The 18,071-nt window shown below is 38.3% G+C and overlaps 1 protein-coding gene across 3 annotated transcripts; it reads left to right on the top strand.

The window, feature by feature from the left end:
• The first annotated feature begins 6,747 nt into the window (after nt 1-6,747).
• LOC131654064 (formamidopyrimidine-DNA glycosylase) lies at nt 6,748-17,864 on the top strand. Of its 3 annotated transcripts, XM_058924476.1 has the most exons (11): nt 6,748-7,050; nt 7,147-7,198; nt 13,398-13,455; nt 14,212-14,280; nt 14,357-14,482; nt 14,797-14,847; nt 15,971-16,048; nt 16,130-16,226; nt 16,293-16,382; nt 17,158-17,192; nt 17,276-17,864. In XM_058924476.1, exons 1-11 carry the CDS (start codon nt 6,822-6,824, stop codon nt 17,648-17,650), a joined length of 1,260 nt encoding a protein of 419 aa, XP_058780459.1. In that variant the 5' UTR covers nt 6,748-6,821; the 3' UTR covers nt 17,651-17,864. The 3 variants fall into 3 exon arrangements, with proteins under 3 accessions (XP_058780459.1, XP_058780457.1, XP_058780458.1); XM_058924474.1 differs by lacking the exon at nt 16,130-16,226 and having other exon boundaries at nt 16,280-16,382; XM_058924475.1 differs by lacking the exon at nt 16,293-16,382 and having other exon boundaries at nt 16,130-16,229.
• Nucleotides 17,865-18,071: the final 207 nt, after the last annotated feature.

Here is an 18,071-nt window from a genome sequence, read left to right as displayed (position 1 = left end):
TGAGAAAGATTTCTCAGATTAACAAACTGAATCTGGTCAGAGGACTCCCTAATCTGAAATTCCAATCAGATGCTCTTTGTGAAGCATGTCAGAAGGGCAAGTTCTCCAAACCTGCATTCAAGTCTAAGAATGTTGTTTCTACCTCAAGGCCATTAGAACTCTTGCACATTGATCTGTTTGGACCAGTCAAAACAGCATCTGTCAGAGGAAAGAAATATGGATTAGTCATCGTAGATGATTATAGTCGCTGGACGTGGGTAAAATTCTTGAAACACAAGGATGAGACTCATTCAGTGTTCTTTGATTTCTGCATTCAGATTCAATCTGAAAAAGAGTGTAAAATCATAAAGGTCAGAAGTGATCATGGTGGTGAATTTGAGAACAGATCCTTTGAAGAGTTCTTCAAAGAAAATGGTATTGCCCATGATTTCTCTTGTCCTAGAACTCCACAGCAAAATGGGGTTATAGAACGAAAGAATAGGACTCTGCAAGAAATGGCCAGAACCATGATCAATGAAACCAATATGGCTAAGCATTTCTGGGCAGAAGCAATAAACACTGCATGTTATATTCAGAATAGAATCTCTATCAGACCTATTCTAAATAAGACTCCCTATGAATTGTGGAAGAATAGAAAGCCCAACATTTCATATTTCCATCCTTTTGGATGTGTATGCTTTATTCTGAACACTAAAGATCATCTTGGTAAGTTTGATTCCAAAGCACAAAAATGTTTTCTTCTTGGATATTCTGAACGCTCAAAAGGCTACAGAGTATACAATACTGAAACATTGGTTGTAGAAGAATCAATCAATATCAGGTTTGATGATAAGCTTGGTTCTGAAAAACCAAAGCAGTTTGATAATTTTGCAGATTGTGATATTGACATATCAGAAGTTGTTGAGCCAAGAAGCAACGCATCAGAAGCAGAACCTCTCAGAAGCAAAGAATCGGAAGATCAAGTATCAGCTTCTCTGGAGGATCTAAGCATTTCTGAAGAGCCATCTGTCAGAAGATCATCCAGACTCATCTCTGGTCATTCAGAAGATGTCATTCTTGGAAAGAAGGATGATCCAATCAGAACAAGAGCATTCCTTAGGAACAGTGCAGACTGTCAATTAGGTCTTGTATCTTTGATCGAGCCAACTTCTGTTGATCATGCTCTAGAAGATCCAGACTGGATAATTGCTATGCAAGAAGAACTAAATCAGTTTACAAGGAATGACGTTTGGGATCTTGTTCCTAGACCAGATGGATTCAATATAATTGGTACAAATTGGGTCTTCAGAAACAAGCTCAGAATGAGAAGATGAGAAATTCTTACGTATGAGTATTCTTTGATATGAAATTATTTTTTAAGAAGTTCTGATAGAAATCAATTAGAAATTGTGATTCAGTTATTACTAACGTTTCAGTGTTTAAGTTGATTCAGAATCTCTCTAAAAGCAAAACAGCTGTAACTGGCTATCCAGATGGTAAACACGTGTTCACTATTCCTGGACAAGCGTGCGTGCAGTTGAGGGGATGTCTACTTAGGTAACTGTGCAAATCACGTCTTTTGTCATTATTATCTCTCCTCATGTCACGTAACATTAAATGCTTTTCATCATTTACTCTCTTCAGTTTTCTTTTTATACTCTTCAAACGTTTCTTTTCCCTCTCATATTTCTCTCTCTCTGCATTCGGTTTCTTTTTCATCTCTCTCTTTTCATATCATAAACCCTAGCAGTTTCCAATATCTGAAAGTTCATCATGAATCCATCGTCAAGCTCTGGGAATCAAGACAATGATAGGAAACAAAAGAGAAAGGCATCTGCTGAACCAGAAACCAAACCTAAAAGAGTTAGGATCTCCTATGACCCTCTCAAAGTATATCAACCCTTTGACGGTTCCCGTCAATCACCTCCCTCTTCAAAGACCTCCACCACCTCTTCCTCCTCATTCATCCTCTCGGAACCACCTTCTTCTCCATCTGATATCTCCTCTCCTTTAACCCTTCCATTAGATATTTCTTCATCCCTCTCATACCCTTTTCCCACCAGAACACCTAATCCCTATAGTGTTGTTCTTCCCGATTCAAGGTTCACTGTCAACCCTCCAACTCCTACCACTCAAACATATCTGGAGCCTTTACATGCTGATGTAAATGGCTGGTTAGAGATTCTAGGTGCTGCTCACCTTAATCATCTGGATGAGTATGCTACAAACAACCTCTGGAATACCTTTCGTCAGGATTTTCTGGATAAGGCTACAGACACTCAGAGAAGGATTATGTCTGAAGCTCCTGGTGTTCGTGGTCTCCGGTTGGAAGTTGGTGAGAGCAGCCACCACTGTCTCATCAGGAACAGAAGCGTTCTTGAAGAGAAGATACCTGCAGATGAGTTGGAAGAAGAAAATCTCTGCAGAGATATCGTGGTGTGGAAACCCCGGTCTTCTGTGCTCTGGTTTCCTGTGCTGACTGGAGATTTTCAGTGGCTGTTCAACTGGTTCAGAATGAACCCTTCTGAAAAAGCACCTCACATGGTCTTTCCAGTAGTGGTTTATCGTGCTGAAGTTGCTGGTCCTACTCCTCCAATAAACCTAGCAGCTATTCTTCAAGCATTGGAAGATGGAACTTCTGAGCTGCCTGAACCAGAATATGCCAAGGCTCCTTCTGAGTCAGACTCAGATGAGGAAATGGGAGATGCACAAGCCGAAGATCTTCCAGAAGATCACCCTGCTGAGATTGCTGTCCCTCTGGGCAGAAATGCTGGTGCTTCTTCTTCTGGTGAAACCTCAGCTCTGATGGAGACCTTGGAAACTCTTCATCAGAATCAAGCTTTGCTGGCTTCTCGTTTGGACGCGCAAGAAGCAGCCAATGCTGAGTTTCGTTCCTTCATGACAAGGCAAGCTACAAGCACTGACGGGATTCATGATGTTCTGGCGCGGATTTTGCGTAGGCTAGGATCTTAGTCTTTTGGTCTTTGTTGTTTCCCTTCCTTGTTGCATCTGTTTTCCTGCATTCCGGTCTTGTACACCTTTTTGATTATCAATGAAAAACCTGCTTTGTTTTACTTTCCAGAAAATGTTTTCTTTTGTCGTTTTATACATCTGAATCTTTTTTTTAATATTCTTTTTGATGTTATGACAAAAAGGGGGAGAAAGATAAATGATAAATGATTTGATTAAATCTATCAGTTGCTGGGTAAAGTCTCCCACACATTCACTAACAAGAACTGCAAGTTCTATATGGTTTAAGTGTTTTGCAGGTACAGAGAAGTGAAGTGAATCTTCAGAAGCAAAACCATAAGAAGCGTTATTCTGTAAAAGGAATAAGCTCTTGGAAACTGAAGCAAGCTGAGTGCTGTCAAGCTTCAGAGATCAGAAGCAAGAAAGAAGAATGAATCAGAAGCACTGATAATAGAATTTGAATATATTGTCTATCCTGTTTTGACAAAATTCTATTTGCTCTGATACATATAATGTTATGGCTCTGATACATTATTTGCTCTGATACATTATATCAGTCTATATGGCTCTGATACATATAATGTGGTCAAACATACATGATTATGTTCTAACTCGCTCATGCTGACTTTTGTCGTTTAGTTTTTGTTCTGTAACATTTCAGGATGTAGAGATGCTCTGATGATGCTCTGGTACATTCAACAATGTTCTGATACAAATCTAGCATGAAGTGATGATTGGTAGACATTCAAAGTTCTGAAGCTATCCGAGGGAAGCAGAAATCAGAAGATGTGAATGTTCCAAAAGATCCAGAAAACTCAAGTTCTGAAGCTGTCCTGAATGGAAGCAGAAGTCAGAAGCTGTGAATGTTCTGAAGATCAAAGAAATTCAAGTTCTGAAGCTGTCCACGATGGAAGCAGGAATCAGAAGCTGTGAGTGTTCTAAGGATCTAAAGAAATTCAAGTTCTGAAGCTGTCCAATGGAAGCAGAAGTCAGAAGCTATGAATTCTCTGAAGACAGAAGCTTATATGATCGTCTCTACCGAAATAATCAGGGAAGTCTTTTATCAAAGTTCTTCGAGTATTTATTTCAGGGGGAGATTATTTATCTCAGGGGGAGATTGTTAATCTCAGGGGGAGACATATTCATATGCTTATGCTATAGCTGTGTAATTTGTCTTTTGCCGTCTACTCTTTCTGATCGCAAATTCATATCATTTATATATGTTTTTGTCATCATCAAAAAGGGGGAGATTGTTAGAACAAGATTTGTTCTTATCAATTATCTTAGTTTTGATGATAACAATAATATGAATTTTGCTTAAGATAATATGGTACTCTAATCCAATGCAATTTCCCTTTCAGGAAATATATAAAGAGTACGCATAATTCAGCGCTCAGAAGTTGTATCTCAAATGGTTCAGTATGCAACATCAGAACATGGTCTGGCAAGACATCAGAAGATGGTCGAAGCAGAATCAGAACATGGGTCTATGGAAGCATCAGAAGAACAAGAGATCAGAAGCACTGAAGATCAGAAGATGGTATCACGCTCAGAAGCACTTCAAGATCAGAAGATCAGAAGATGCTAAGCACCAAGCTGTTTGACTCTGATGATATTCAAACGTCGTATTCTCAAACATCAGATCAGAAGGAAGTACACGTGGCAGACTACGCTGACTGACAAAAGGAACGTTAAAGCTACTAAAGGCTACGTCAGTAGACACAACGTGAACAAGGCTCGAGGTAGTTGACAAAAGCGTATAACATTAAATGCAAAGCTGTACGGAACACGCAAAGCATTAAATGCACTCAACGGTCATCTTCTCAACGCCTATAAATATGAAGTTCTGATGAGAAGCAAGGTTAACGATCCTGAACAAAGACAATTCAAATTAACTTGCTGAAACACTGTTCAATCAAAGCTCAGAATCTTCATCAACTCACTACATTGCTGTTGTAATATCTTAGTGAGATTAAGCTTAAACGTTAAGAGAAATATCACAGTTGTGATTATCGCTTTTAAGAAGCATTTGTAAACTCTTGAATAGATTACATTAAGTTGTAAGGAACTAGAGTGATCGTGTTGATCAGTATACTCTAGGAAGTCTTAGCAGTTGGCTGAGCAGAAAGTCTTAGGAGTGAACTAAGCCTAGAGTGATCGTGTTGATCAGTAGACTCTAGAAAAGTCTTAGGAGTGAACTAAGCAGTTGTTCCTGGAGTGATCAGTGTGTGATCAGAAGACTCTGGAAGACTTAGTTGCGGCTAAGTGGAAAACCATTGTAATCCGTGCGATTAGTGGATTAAATCCTCAGTTGAGGTAAATCATCTCTGCGGGGGTGGACTGGAGTAGCTTCGTTAACAGCGAACCAGGATAAAAATAATTGTGCAATTTATTTTTATCGCCCAAGATTTTAAAGTCACACTTATTCAATCCCCCCCCCTTTCTAAGTGTTTTTCTATCCTTCAGGTGGAATAGTTCGTGACAGTTTTAGAGATGCATGCTTCGAAATGAGATTTCTTAATGATGACGAGGAATATGTTGCAGCCATACATGAGGCGAAGGATTGGGGTTCCGGATATTTTTTGAGAAAGTTATTTATCACTATGCTATTATCCGGTACAATCAACAGTAGGGGTGGCAAAATGAACCGCCCGCCCCACGCCTGCCCCACTTAAAGCCCGCCAAAAAACGAGCGAGGCGAGCAAGCCCGCCAAGTGAAATGGGCATAAAATCCATGCCCGCCCCGCCAAGATGGCGTGTTAGCGGGCGGCGGGCTTGACCGCCTATTTTTTATTTATATATTTTTTCATTTTTTAAATATATTAATATGCTTTTTTACCTTTAAATTAAATTTTTCACTTATTTTTTAAAACAAATTTTTATAAAAGCATATTTTAAATAAATTTTACTTAAAAAATAATACATATATTTACAAATAAATGTATAAATTAAAACTATCAAGAATTGAAATTACTATAATTAACTAAAAAAATGACATAGGCGAAACAGACTGAACGAATAGGCGAGGCGGGTTTTGGCAGACGACGGGCTTTGGCGCGCGGCAGGTTTTGGCGGGGCGGGTTGTAATGGGCGGCGCGCCCAAAATCCCAATTCTACCCGCCAATTTTTGGCTGGTGCACGGGCCAGCACGACGGGCCACGACCCGCTTTGTCACCCCTAGTCAACATACTACATCATGTTTGGGAAAAATCAAGTTGTTCATTGTATACATTATATCCTACAAAAATAAAAAATTAAAACGAGAACAAAGCATTACTTCAAGAGAAAAAAAGATATGCACTGACAGTGTAAAATATTTTTACAATTGTCAATTAATCACAACCAAGTATCAAATTAAAATATAATTTTAATTTTAAAAAATTAATATGACATGTCAAGTGTAAGAATTTTGATTAGTTGTTTGTCTAAAGTTAGTTTATACTGTGAATGGACTAACTTTAAACTCTTACATTAATAACAAAAACAAATTTATAATTTATAAATAATATCAAAATTTTTATAAAATATTGTTTTTACTTAAATAAAATTTAAAATTTTATAATTAGTTCTAAAATATTTTTTTTACTTAAATATTAAGTTAAAACCTATTATACCTTGGGCCTAATGAGAGATGGAAAGTGAAATATTGGACGAGATTCGAAGTTGAAATGCGAAGCATCAGAGCCGTTGTTTGGCACACAGCGACAACACTATCAACGGCTACGATTCGCTGCTCACATGTAACGGTACAATATCTTAAAACCCCAGATAGAACGAATGATCAAAGAATAGCGTACTACTTGTAAGCAGAGAAAGAGAAGAGAAGCAACGCGGGAAAACTCCATAGATAGCAATCAGAGCGAGCAAGCACAATGCCGGAGCTACCGGAGGTAGAGGCGGCGAGGAAGGCGATGGAAGATAACTGTATCGGGAAGAAGATAACCAAGTGCATCGTTGCCGACGATTCAAAAGTCATCGACGGTGTTTCTCACTCCGAATTTGAAGCTTCCGTCATCGGGAAAACCATTGTCGCAGCTCGCCGGAAGGGGAAGAACATGTGGCTTCAGCTCGATTCTCCACCTTTTCCTTCCTTCCAATTCGGTACTCTCTCTTTCTCTTCCTAATACATTTTTTTCTAAAACCCTAGCTTCCTCTTTTCTCTCTAACTTGCGAGTTTCTTTTTTATAACTGTATTAGGTATGGCTGGTGCAATATACATCAAGGGAGTTGCAGTAACAAAGTACAAAAGGTGAGGTCTCCGGAGACCTAATGCTCAAGTTTTCAAATATTTGATGACTAAGACTCTGATTATAATGCATTTTTCATTTTCAGTTTTACACTATAATGTATTTTTAATCAAACTTGTTGGATTGAGCTTTAGAATTTAATAATTAAAGTGAGTTTTTCAATTTCTCCATCACTATAACAAGCACATGCAGGAAACTAATGGTATTAGCATGAGCGTGATAGTTTGTAGGGCTAATGGTTAGAATCTGTAAAATGATTTGCTCGGATATTGGATACTCGTTTTCATGTGTTGAGTCGAATCCCCTTAGTATATGTACCGCGTGTATTTTTTTGTTAGAGCTTTTCTCTTACACTAGATGCCACGTGTCGTTCCTTGTATCAAACTGCAAATTTTCAGAGAAAAGCTGTTATGAAATTTTTTTCCCATATATGCAAGTAGTATGAAGCTGGCTATTTCAGTTATCTTAGTCAGTTTCTGTTATTGAATCCTTTTAATTAGCTTTTAGAAGTTAGTTAGGACTTAGGATTGTTGGTTGGTCAGTTAGCAAAGTTTGTCAATTGGTTAGTGTTAAACTAACTATTTAATGACTTTCCCTTGTGTATTCTTATAAGAATTTTCAATTCAATGGAAATGAGGACTCATCTTTCTCTAAACTTCAATAAGTAGGAGAATGTAGCTGGAGACGCCACACCAGTGTATGTTGGTGTTTTATGTAGTTCACTAAACAGTAAGAAAATGTAAATTTTAATATGCATAGTCTGTTGCTGTGTTAGAAGCAAAAACCAACAAAATTTATTTGATCTAAGTTCAGATGTTAACTTCTTGGTAGGAATTAGCTTCAGGATGCGAAATAAGTGTTTTCAATGGGTTAACTTCTTATTTTACCCTTATGTGTAAAGTTTTAATTTGATATTGACCTAAGTTTACATGTCTCAATGTGTAGTAATAGAGTAGCTCATTATATAGTAGCTTATTATATAAATGCTTTTGTATTATCTTTCTCTTTCTTTTTTGTTATGCTGAGCTGTCAGTTTGTTACAACTGCATCAGCTAGTTTGCTAGTCCTACTTTGCTATATATAGCAAAGCCCTTTGTATCGTTCTCATCATCCAATACAATGAGATTTTCTTCTCTCACTTCAATTCTCTCTCTTATACCTAATTCCATCATGGTATCCAGAGCTTGATTTTTTTTTCGATCCATGGAATCTCTTTTTCCTTCTTCTCAGGTGAAGCTCTCTCACCTTATTTCCGTTAAGCTTGATGACAAGAATTTCAAACAGTGGAAGCAGCAAATCGATGGCGTTGTTCGTGGTCATCGTCTCCAACGGTTTGTTACAGTTCCGGTGATTCCGCCACCGTCTCCCTCAGATTCTGCATCTCACAGTGCGTTTCTTGAGTGGGAACAACAGGATGCTCTCATCTGCACCTGGCTTCTCTCTACTATCTCTGATGCTCTTCTTCCTAAGCTTGTTGAGTGTAAGCACGCGTGGCAAGTTTGGACGGAAGTCCACCGTTACTTTGATACTCTTCTCTCCACCAAAGCACGTCAGCTCCGGTCGGAACTCCGTCGTCTTACGAAAGGAACACTCACGATTGAGGAGCTCATGACTCGCACACGTGAGATCAGTGAGTCGCTGGTCTCGATTGGTGATCCCGTTCCTCTTCGTAACCTAATCGAGATTGTTCTTGATTCGCTTCCTGAGGAATACGACTCAATCGTTGCCGCCGTTAACAGTAAAGATGACGTAGGTTCTCTGGACGAATTGGAGTCGTCTTTACTCGCTCATGAGTCGCGTTTGGAGAAACATCGCAAGGCTGCGATTACAGAGCCGGCGACGACGACGGTGAATCTGGCTCAGGCGACACCTTCCCCTGCACTGGTCGCCTCCGATCAAGCTGTATCTGACTCGTTTCCTCAAGGAACAAGTCATGTCACCGCTAATGCTGAAAATCACACCTATGGAGCCCGTGGTGGTCGTTTTGGTCGTGGCGGTGGTCGTTTTGGTCGTGGTGGAGGTCGTTTTGGAAAATCCACATGTCAGATTTGTCACAAACATGGTCATGATGCTTCAGTGTGCTACTATCGCTATACAAATTCCAGTGGTGCTGGTTATCCACAGCAAAGAGCTCCATTCAATCCATTTCTTGTGGCTCCTCGAGGTGTCTATCCTGTTCAGTTTGCGTATGCCTCTCCTAGAGCTGCACCTCCCAGATCCTCTGCACCACAGGCCTTTTATGCAGGTACTGAAGCTAGTAGCACCAATCAATGGTGGTATCCTGACTCCGGAGCTTCTCACCATGTCACTCCTGAGGCCTCTAACGTGTCTGACTCTACTTCTGTGCCTGGATCTGACCAAGTCTTCATAGGAAATGGCCAAGGTTTGTCTATCAACTCTGTTGGTTCTATGTCCTTTCCCTTACCTCACAAACCTCACCTATCACTTACCCTTAGGAATCTCTTACATGTTCCTCACATCACCAAAAATCTTATGAGTGTGAGCAAATTTGCTCAAGATAATGCTGTGTTTTTTGAATTTCATCCTAAATTCTGTGTTGTCAAATCTCAGGCTACTTCTGAAGTCTTACTCAGTGGCCTTGTTGGAGATGATGGCCTCTATAAATTTCCCAATCCTGCTGCTCCTCAACTGTCCAAGTCTCTTCACACTTGTAGTACTAGCTTTAGTTCCCCTGCTATTAGCAGCTGTAATAATTCAAATTGTATGACAAATTCTGTGTCTCAATGTACTGAGCCTTTCAATAGTAATACTACCAATATTATGTCTCAATGTAATGAATCTTACAATAATAATATTACAAGTTCTTCTTTCAGTCCTTCTCTAAATTCTGCCACTACTAGCACTGTTTTATCCTCACCACACTCAAATAATTCCACTTCTATAGCAACAAATAAGTATGTTCTTTGGCATACTAGACTGGGACATCCTAATCATCATGCTCTCATTGAAGTTTTTAAACTATGTAAACAGTCTTTTCCTCTTAAACCACCTGCAGATTTGTGTCATGCATGCTGCATTGGTAAATCTCATAGATTACCATCCTCCTTGTCTGCCACTGTCTATTCTCATCCTTTTGAGCTTGTCGTGTGTGATCTTTGGGGTCGTGCCCCTATGCAATCATCAAGTGGCTATTCTTATTTCCTAACATGTGTTGATGCCTTTTCAAGGTTTGTTTGGGTTTTCCCTCTCAGACTTAAATCTGACACCATGGTTCAGTTTATTCAGTTTAAGAAAATGGTAGAACTTCAGTTCAACTGTCCCATAAAGTGTGTCCAAACTGATGGAGGTGGAGAGTTTAGGCCTCTCACCAAGTATCTCACTAATCTAGGGATTGTCCATAGGTTCACTTGTCCTCATACACATCACCAAAATGGCCTTGTTGAACGCAAGCATAGACACATTGTTGAGACTGGTCTCACTCTCCTTGCTCAATCCTCTCTTCCTTTAAAATTTTGGGATCATGCCTTTGTTACAGCTGCGTATCTTATTAACAGACTTCCCAGCCCCACCCTTGACAATGTTTCACCTTATTTCAAATTGCTTAACAAACCTCCTGATTACTCCAATCTTAAAGTCTTTGGCTGTGCTTGTTATCCTTTCCTCCGTCCCTATAACACTCATAAATTAGCCTATAGGTCTCAACAATGCATATTTCTTGGATATTCCACCTCTCATAAAGGCTACAAATGCCTTGCTTCAGACGGCCACATCTACATTTCTAAGGATGTTATTTTTCATGAAGCTAATTTTCCTTATTCCTCTCTATTCTCTCCTCCTTCCAAGTCTGCCTCTTCTTTTCTTTCTCCCAATGTTAGCTCTGTCCCTCCTGTATCTATTTCCTCTGCTAACAGTCAATCTCATCTCCCTTCATCCTCTTCCAATTCCTCTTTTACTCAGCCTGGCAGTACTAGTGTCATTCCTAGTTCTCCTTCCTCTGAGCAGTCTGATGCTCAGTCTGATAACTCCATTCAGCCCTCTGGTCAGCCTTTTTTCTCTTCCAATCAGCAACCTGTTTCATCTGTTCCCCAACCTCTCACTGCCATTCCTCCTGTCCCTTCTCCTTCTCACTCTCCAGCTCTAATTCTTTCTGACCTGGCTGAAGCCAGCACCATATCTCCTTCTTCTTCTCATAATAGTTCACCTCCAGCTGACCCTAGCCCTAGTCCTAGTTCTGCCAACACTACTCTCCCTTTTATTCATCCTCAAAACATCCATCCTATGCAAACTAGAGCCAAAAGAGGCATTACTCTCCCTAGACTTCACCCTACCCTACTGTTAGCTCACATAGAACCATCCTCTGTTGATCAGGCCCTGGCTGCTCCTAATTGGTGTCAGGCTATGAAAGAAGAGTATCAGGCACTGCTGAGAAATCAGACCTGGACTTTGGTGAAAGCTCCTGTTGGCAGGAAACCAATTGGCTGCAAGTGGGTTTTCAGAACCAAGGAAAATCCTGATGGTTCCATAAACAGGTACAAGGCCAGATTGGTGGCCAAAGGTTTTCATCAAAAGGCTGGCAGTGACTTTCAAGAAACCTTTTCCCCTGTTATCAAGCCTGTAACTGTCAGAATTGTTCTCACTATTGCAGTTACAAACAAATGGACCATTCAGCAAATTGATGTTAACAATGCTTTCCTCAATGGCATTCTTGAAGAGGAAGTATTTATGCAACAGCCTCCTGGTTTTGAAGCAGCTGACAGGACTCTAGTGTGTAAATTGAACAAGGCAATTTATGGTTTAAAACAGGCTCCTAGGGCCTGGTTTGACAAACTCAAGAGTGCTTTAGTTCAACTTGGTTTTCAAGCTAGCAGATGTGATCCTAGTCTCTTTTTGCTACATCAAGGCAAGCTTCAGATTATGATTCTGGTTTATGTTGATGACATAATCATCACAGGCAGTTCTGCTTCCTTTATTGCTTCCTTAATCAAGCATCTCAATGACAAATTCTCTCTCAAACAGCTGGGACAACTTGATTATTTCTTGGCCATTCAAGTTACTCATCTCTCCAATGGATCTCTGCTTCTCTCTCAAACCAAGTACATTACAGACTTGCTTTCCAAACTCAATATGCTGAATGCTAATAGTATGCCAACTCCCATGGTCTCCAGCAGTAAGTTATCTAAAGTTGGGTCAGCTGCTGTGGATGATCCAACCCAATTTAGGTCTGTTGTTGGTGCCTTGCAATATGCTACTTTGACTAGGCCTGAGATATCTTTTTCTGTCAACAAAGTTTGTCAATTTCTGTCTAATCCTTTAGAGGATCATTGGAAGGCTGTCAAGAGAATTTTAAGATATTTGAGTGGTACTTTACACCATGGTCTTCTCCTTCAACCTGCCTCTGTCCAGCAGCCCATATCCTTGTTAGGATTCTGTGATGCAGATTGGGCATCAGATCCGGATGACAGGAGGTCCACTTCAGGGGCCTGTATCTACCTTGGTCCCAATGCTGTTTCATGGTGGTCCAAGAAGCAACAACTTGTTGCCAGATCCAGTGCTGAAGCAGAATATCGTAGTATGGCCCTGTTAGCTGCAGAACTTCTTTGGATTCAGTCTTTGCTCAAGGAACTCCACTGTTCCTCTCAAATGCCCAGGATCTTGTGTGATAATTTGAGCACTGTCACCCTTGCTCATAATCCTGTTCTCCACAACAGAACTAAGCATATGGAATTGGATGTTTTCTTTCTAAGGGAAAAGGTGCTCAGCAAGAATCTGTCAGTAGCTCATGTTCCAGCCCATGATCAGTGGGCGGATATTCTCACTAAGCCATTGTCTGCTGCCAAATTTGTGCCGCTTCGTTCTAAACTGCGTGTGTTAGACAAGGCTGGTTTGACAAACCCACCAGCAGTTTCTAAGGGGGACTAATAGAGTAGCTCATTATATAGTAGCTTATTATATAAATGCTTTTGTATTATCTTTCTCTTTCTTTTTTGTTATGCTGAGCTGTCAGTTTGTTACAACTGCATCAGCTAGTTTGCTAGTCCTACTTTGCTATATATAGCAAAGCCCTTTGTATCGTTCTCATCATCCAATACAATGAGATTTTCTTCTCTCACTTCAATTCTCTCTCTTATACCTAATTCCATCATGTAGAACCACTTGAGTTTTGTGTGTTATTTTGTTGCAATGATTTGGTACCTATGATTTCCGTCAATGGTTAATGTAATGATACAAACTTTCAAACAGGTCTGCTGTAAATGATGAGGATGAATGGCCTTCTAAATATTCAAAGTTTTTTATTCAGGTAACTGTTGTCTCTCCATTGATGATTGGAATGCTTGAACTTATCACTCTTGAGTCTTTGGGAATCCTCTCATAGTCTGATGCTTTGTTTTGTATTTGATGAAAAGTTTAAATGGACAATTTGTTGGGGACTTCATAAGATCTATATTCAGTTGTAAGATGCTAGTAGCTTATACAATGTTAGAGTTGGGCTAGATTTTCTATTTGTGGCTACTATATATTTTTATAGATTAATTTGTCTACATCCAAAAAACTTGGTTTCATGGTGCGAGAGAAAATTACTTTTCTGGTCAAATAAGTAACAATTTATTGGTTGTCTTGGTATATGTATATAATCTAAAAACGACAGCTAAAAAGGAATGAATGAAGTATTAAATTATAGTGTGTAGTGAAGCATTTTTTTTCATGAGATGTCACATTTATTAGAGATATTGTCAAAGACTTGGACTATCCTTATTCTTGGAGCCAGCTTTTGGTGTTGAGTTAGGTTTTGTCCAAATTCTAACACATTAGATTACTTAATACCTGCAGTTTGAACTTTCTACATGTTTCCTCTTATTTGATTTTTTCCATTTCATACATAAGAGCATAAACAGTATGAAGTTATGCCTGCGCATAGGTGATTTGTCTTGTACTTTTTCAATTTTCTTTGCAAGTATAATCAGCCTTGATATATGGTGATATGCCTCTCTCGTGAGTATTGTCATTCATGTGAACTGCAATAGAGTACTAACAAAGTTTAGTTGCGTTGGTGCAGCTAGATGATGGTTTGGAGATATCCTTCACTGACAAAAGGAGATTTGCTAAAGTTCGCCTGCTCAAAGATGTATTGTGACCCTACTTGCAAATTGTCTATCATATAAATAAGAGTTTGGTATTAACTCTATTTTTTCTTGATATAGCCGACATCAGTGCCTCCCATATCCGAGCTTGGTCCTGATGCACTCTTTGAACCCATGAAACTTGACGAATTCACTGAGCGTTTGCACAAGAAGAAAACTGAAATCAAGGCTTTATTACTAGATCAAGTATTAACAGCTTACCTTCACCACTTCCCAAATATTGTATTCTGTTTTTAAAATTCTTATTTTGCTTATTTATGATCAGGATATAGTTGTTTTACCATACGTGTGCGTTATTTTTCTCTGTTTTAATATTGGTTTGCTAACTTTTTATTATGCTGTAGTTTTTCTTAATGCAAAGCCCTTTACATGCCGATTTCTCTGTCCTTTACATCTTTCTCTTGCTGTGGTTTCAAAATGCATAAGAATCCGACGCCCTAATTTTATGTTACTGTAGACTTCATCATTTATAAAATATATTACATTTCCATTCTTTGCAGAGCTATATTTCAGGTATTGGAAATTGGGTTGCAGATGAAGTGCTTTACCAAGTTAGTGCATCCTTCATTTCCTCAATGATTTTGAATGTTTGATATTTTACAATAAATTTTTAACTAAAGAACAATTTTTAGTTTATAATTGTATTTAACTTATTAAGCTTTAAATTTTAATCCTCGTCTAAACTTGATCTTTTTAGCAATTTAAATGTATGGTCATGTGATAATAGTTAATAGGCAGTGATCAACATGTTTTCAAGAAATATCAATGTGCTTCATTGAGTTTTAATAGACCAATATCACGTCCTTTGTTTTCAGCAAGATGATAGTTTTATATAGTCCTCCATATAGGTTTCTTTTAGATCCTTTACCATATGCAGATTGAACAAAGATACTTGTTCATGTCATCAAGATTATGAATGGTCTGAAATTTAGTTAGAATGGAAAAAAAAGCATAATTTTTGTTCAGAAGAAATATGTTGCAGCCTATGATGCTTATAAGTTACTTTTAGTCTTAGATATGAATATTCCTTTGTGTCTGCGTGGTGGACATAGGCGTGGTGGACATAGCATACACAAAATAAATGGGGAAACCGCCCTCCAATAGTTCATGGTTCTTCCTAAAGAGATTTGATTGTGAGGCTGCCACCTTGAGGATTAATGATGCTTTCTAAAAATTTAAAATGAACATTGGATGCAGACTTGTGTTCTTAACATATTATTTGGGTAGTGAAATCACCTTCTATTTTGATATAGAATTCTTAACTTTATTATTTGTGTAGTGAAATCACCTACCTTTTTGATATAGAATTGAAATCGATCTAGGCTGTTGGCAACTATAATTATTTACTAGGTTTTATAATTCAGTTTTCAAACATCTAGGAACCATTTGGAATCAAATTTTCTGTTGCCAGACAAGATTCATGAGACCAATATGCTGCTTAAAGGGAAATGTTTTTAGTGGCGCTGCTTGTTTTTGCGTATTTATTAATTATTATTAGGCATTTAGGAGGCAGGAACTTCACTTTTTTTTGGAAATAGCATTTCACTGTATCTAGTATCAGCTCTGGCCTTCTGTTTGAAGTCAGTGGTTAATAAACTGTCTTTCTTGCACTGAATAACTCCAAATTAGTAATTTTCCATGCCTTATAACTTAATATATTTCTCATATTTCCAGGCAAGGATTCATCCACAGCAGACAGCTTCCAGCTTGTCGGGAGAAAACTGCTCAACTTTGTATGAATGTATTAAAGAGGTAGGGATGCTGGTTTCCTTTGAGTTGTTTATAGTTATGGAACATGTAGACTCCATAAAAAATAGAGGATAAAATATGTAGGTTATTGAATTTGCGGTTGGAGTTGATGCTGACTGTAGCCGTTTTCCCCTTGAATGGTTATTTCATTATCGATGGGGGAAAAAACCTGGAAAAATAAGTGGTGAGGAATACTTTTCTACTACCATTTATAAGTTGACAAATATTTTACAGGTTATTGAAAAAGCGGTTGAAGTTGGAGCTGATAGTAGTCAATATCCCACTAATTGGATATTTCATTTTCGTGAAAAGAAGCCCGGCAAAGCTTTTGTTGATGGTCTGCTTCCCTACTTTGTGTAAAAAATAAAGACTAATACATATTTTTTGTGTAACATGAATGATGCCCTATTTACTATGGTCTCTAGCTGCCTATATTTTAATTTCATGTGCAGGTTACCTAAAAATTGTGGTAAATTGAATAACTTGTATTCTTGATTGGTGTGAATTTACTATTGTTGGATCAATGTGAAAATTGAAGCATCCAAAGTGTATCAATACTAGTCTTGTTTTGCCATTTCTGATAAGATTGCAGATAAAAGCTGCAATTCTTATGTGTCTTTATATGATAGGAGAATGATCATGTTACTAATGAAGTGTTAGTACTTACGGAGAGCGTGACATTGTAGTTCTGATACATTGATTGTTTTGAATGTATAAAATGGAAGAACCATGATTTATAATTGAGGATAGGATTCCATTTTGAAACTCACGGGTTTCTTCGGTTAAGTCAAGCTCTATTACTACTTTTTATGCATATTTCTTAGAATAAAGTATGCCACTATTTGTTTTTTAGAATTTTGTGAACACAGCAATGCTTTGATAGGGTTTCTGATAGTGGCTGATGTTCTGTTTTCTTATTTGTTGTGACTCACCAGTCGTGTTGTATGTATGCAGGATCATATATAAAACAAGATATATTTGTCTATTAATTAGTTTCTTGGCTCCTCATTTACTGTTTCTTTTACTATGCCTACATACTATATGAAACACACTCTACTTTTCTGTTCAATAATAACAAATCCAAACATTTATACATTTTCATGTGATTGCAGGGAAAGAAATTGACTTCATCACGGCAGGTGGCAGGGTATGCCATTCTGAACACTGCCCTTATTGTTTTTTGCCAACATCTTTCATTTATTTCTAATCTGCAAATGTTATTGCTCTCAGACAACCGCGTACGTGCCAGAGCTGCAAAAGCTAAGTGGACCGCAAAAGTTAAAAGAAACCGGTGAAACTAAAGGGAAAACCTCAAAGAAAGCAAAAGTAGATGATGATAACAACGATGACATAGAAAATCCTACAAAGAAGGAAGACCAGAATTCAGGAAAGAAGGGGGCTAAAGCTGGAGCTAAAGGTAGAAAACCTTCTAAAAGAAAAAAGACCGATGAAAGTGACGAAGACAATGATGATGATGCTGGTACCGATAATGATGATGACAGTGATCAAGTTGAAAAGAAGAAACCAGCTCCGGCTAAGAAGCAATCAAAGAAAAGTGTTCAAAGCAATCAAAACAGTAGGAGTACTAGGGGTAAAGCTAAGTAGCCACAGTTGGGTTTGAATAGTTTCGCCATGGCTGTGTTCACACTCTGCTCTCAGAAGGATGTTTATCATGTTCCTGCAACATAGGTTCGCTTTATAACGTTTTGTCTTTATGATCTGTCGGTTAGTTTTGCGTCTTCAAGTCATGATTGCTTTATGATAATTTAGTTTCCACATGTTAACCAGACAAATGTGGGATGCCTTCAGTTTTTTGCAACTAAGTGCTAATTTCAGGCTTAAATTATACTTTTAGTATATACTTACATTAACTTGTTATTTTGATTATCTCCAGAAGTGATTTTGGTTTGACTTTGATAGATTTGGTTTTAATAGATTGGCTAGAGATCTGATTTTGAAAAGAAAAAAAAAGAAGCTATATAGGGGTGTTTGAAAAGTGAGTTTAAATTGTTTGGATTATAATTGA

This window comes from Vicia villosa, linkage group LG2 (assembly GCF_029867415.1).
Source record: "Vicia villosa cultivar HV-30 ecotype Madison, WI linkage group LG2, Vvil1.0, whole genome shotgun sequence".
Taxonomy (NCBI): Eukaryota; Viridiplantae; Streptophyta; class Magnoliopsida; order Fabales; family Fabaceae; genus Vicia; species Vicia villosa.
This window is presented reverse-complemented; position numbering and strand designations above follow the sequence as displayed.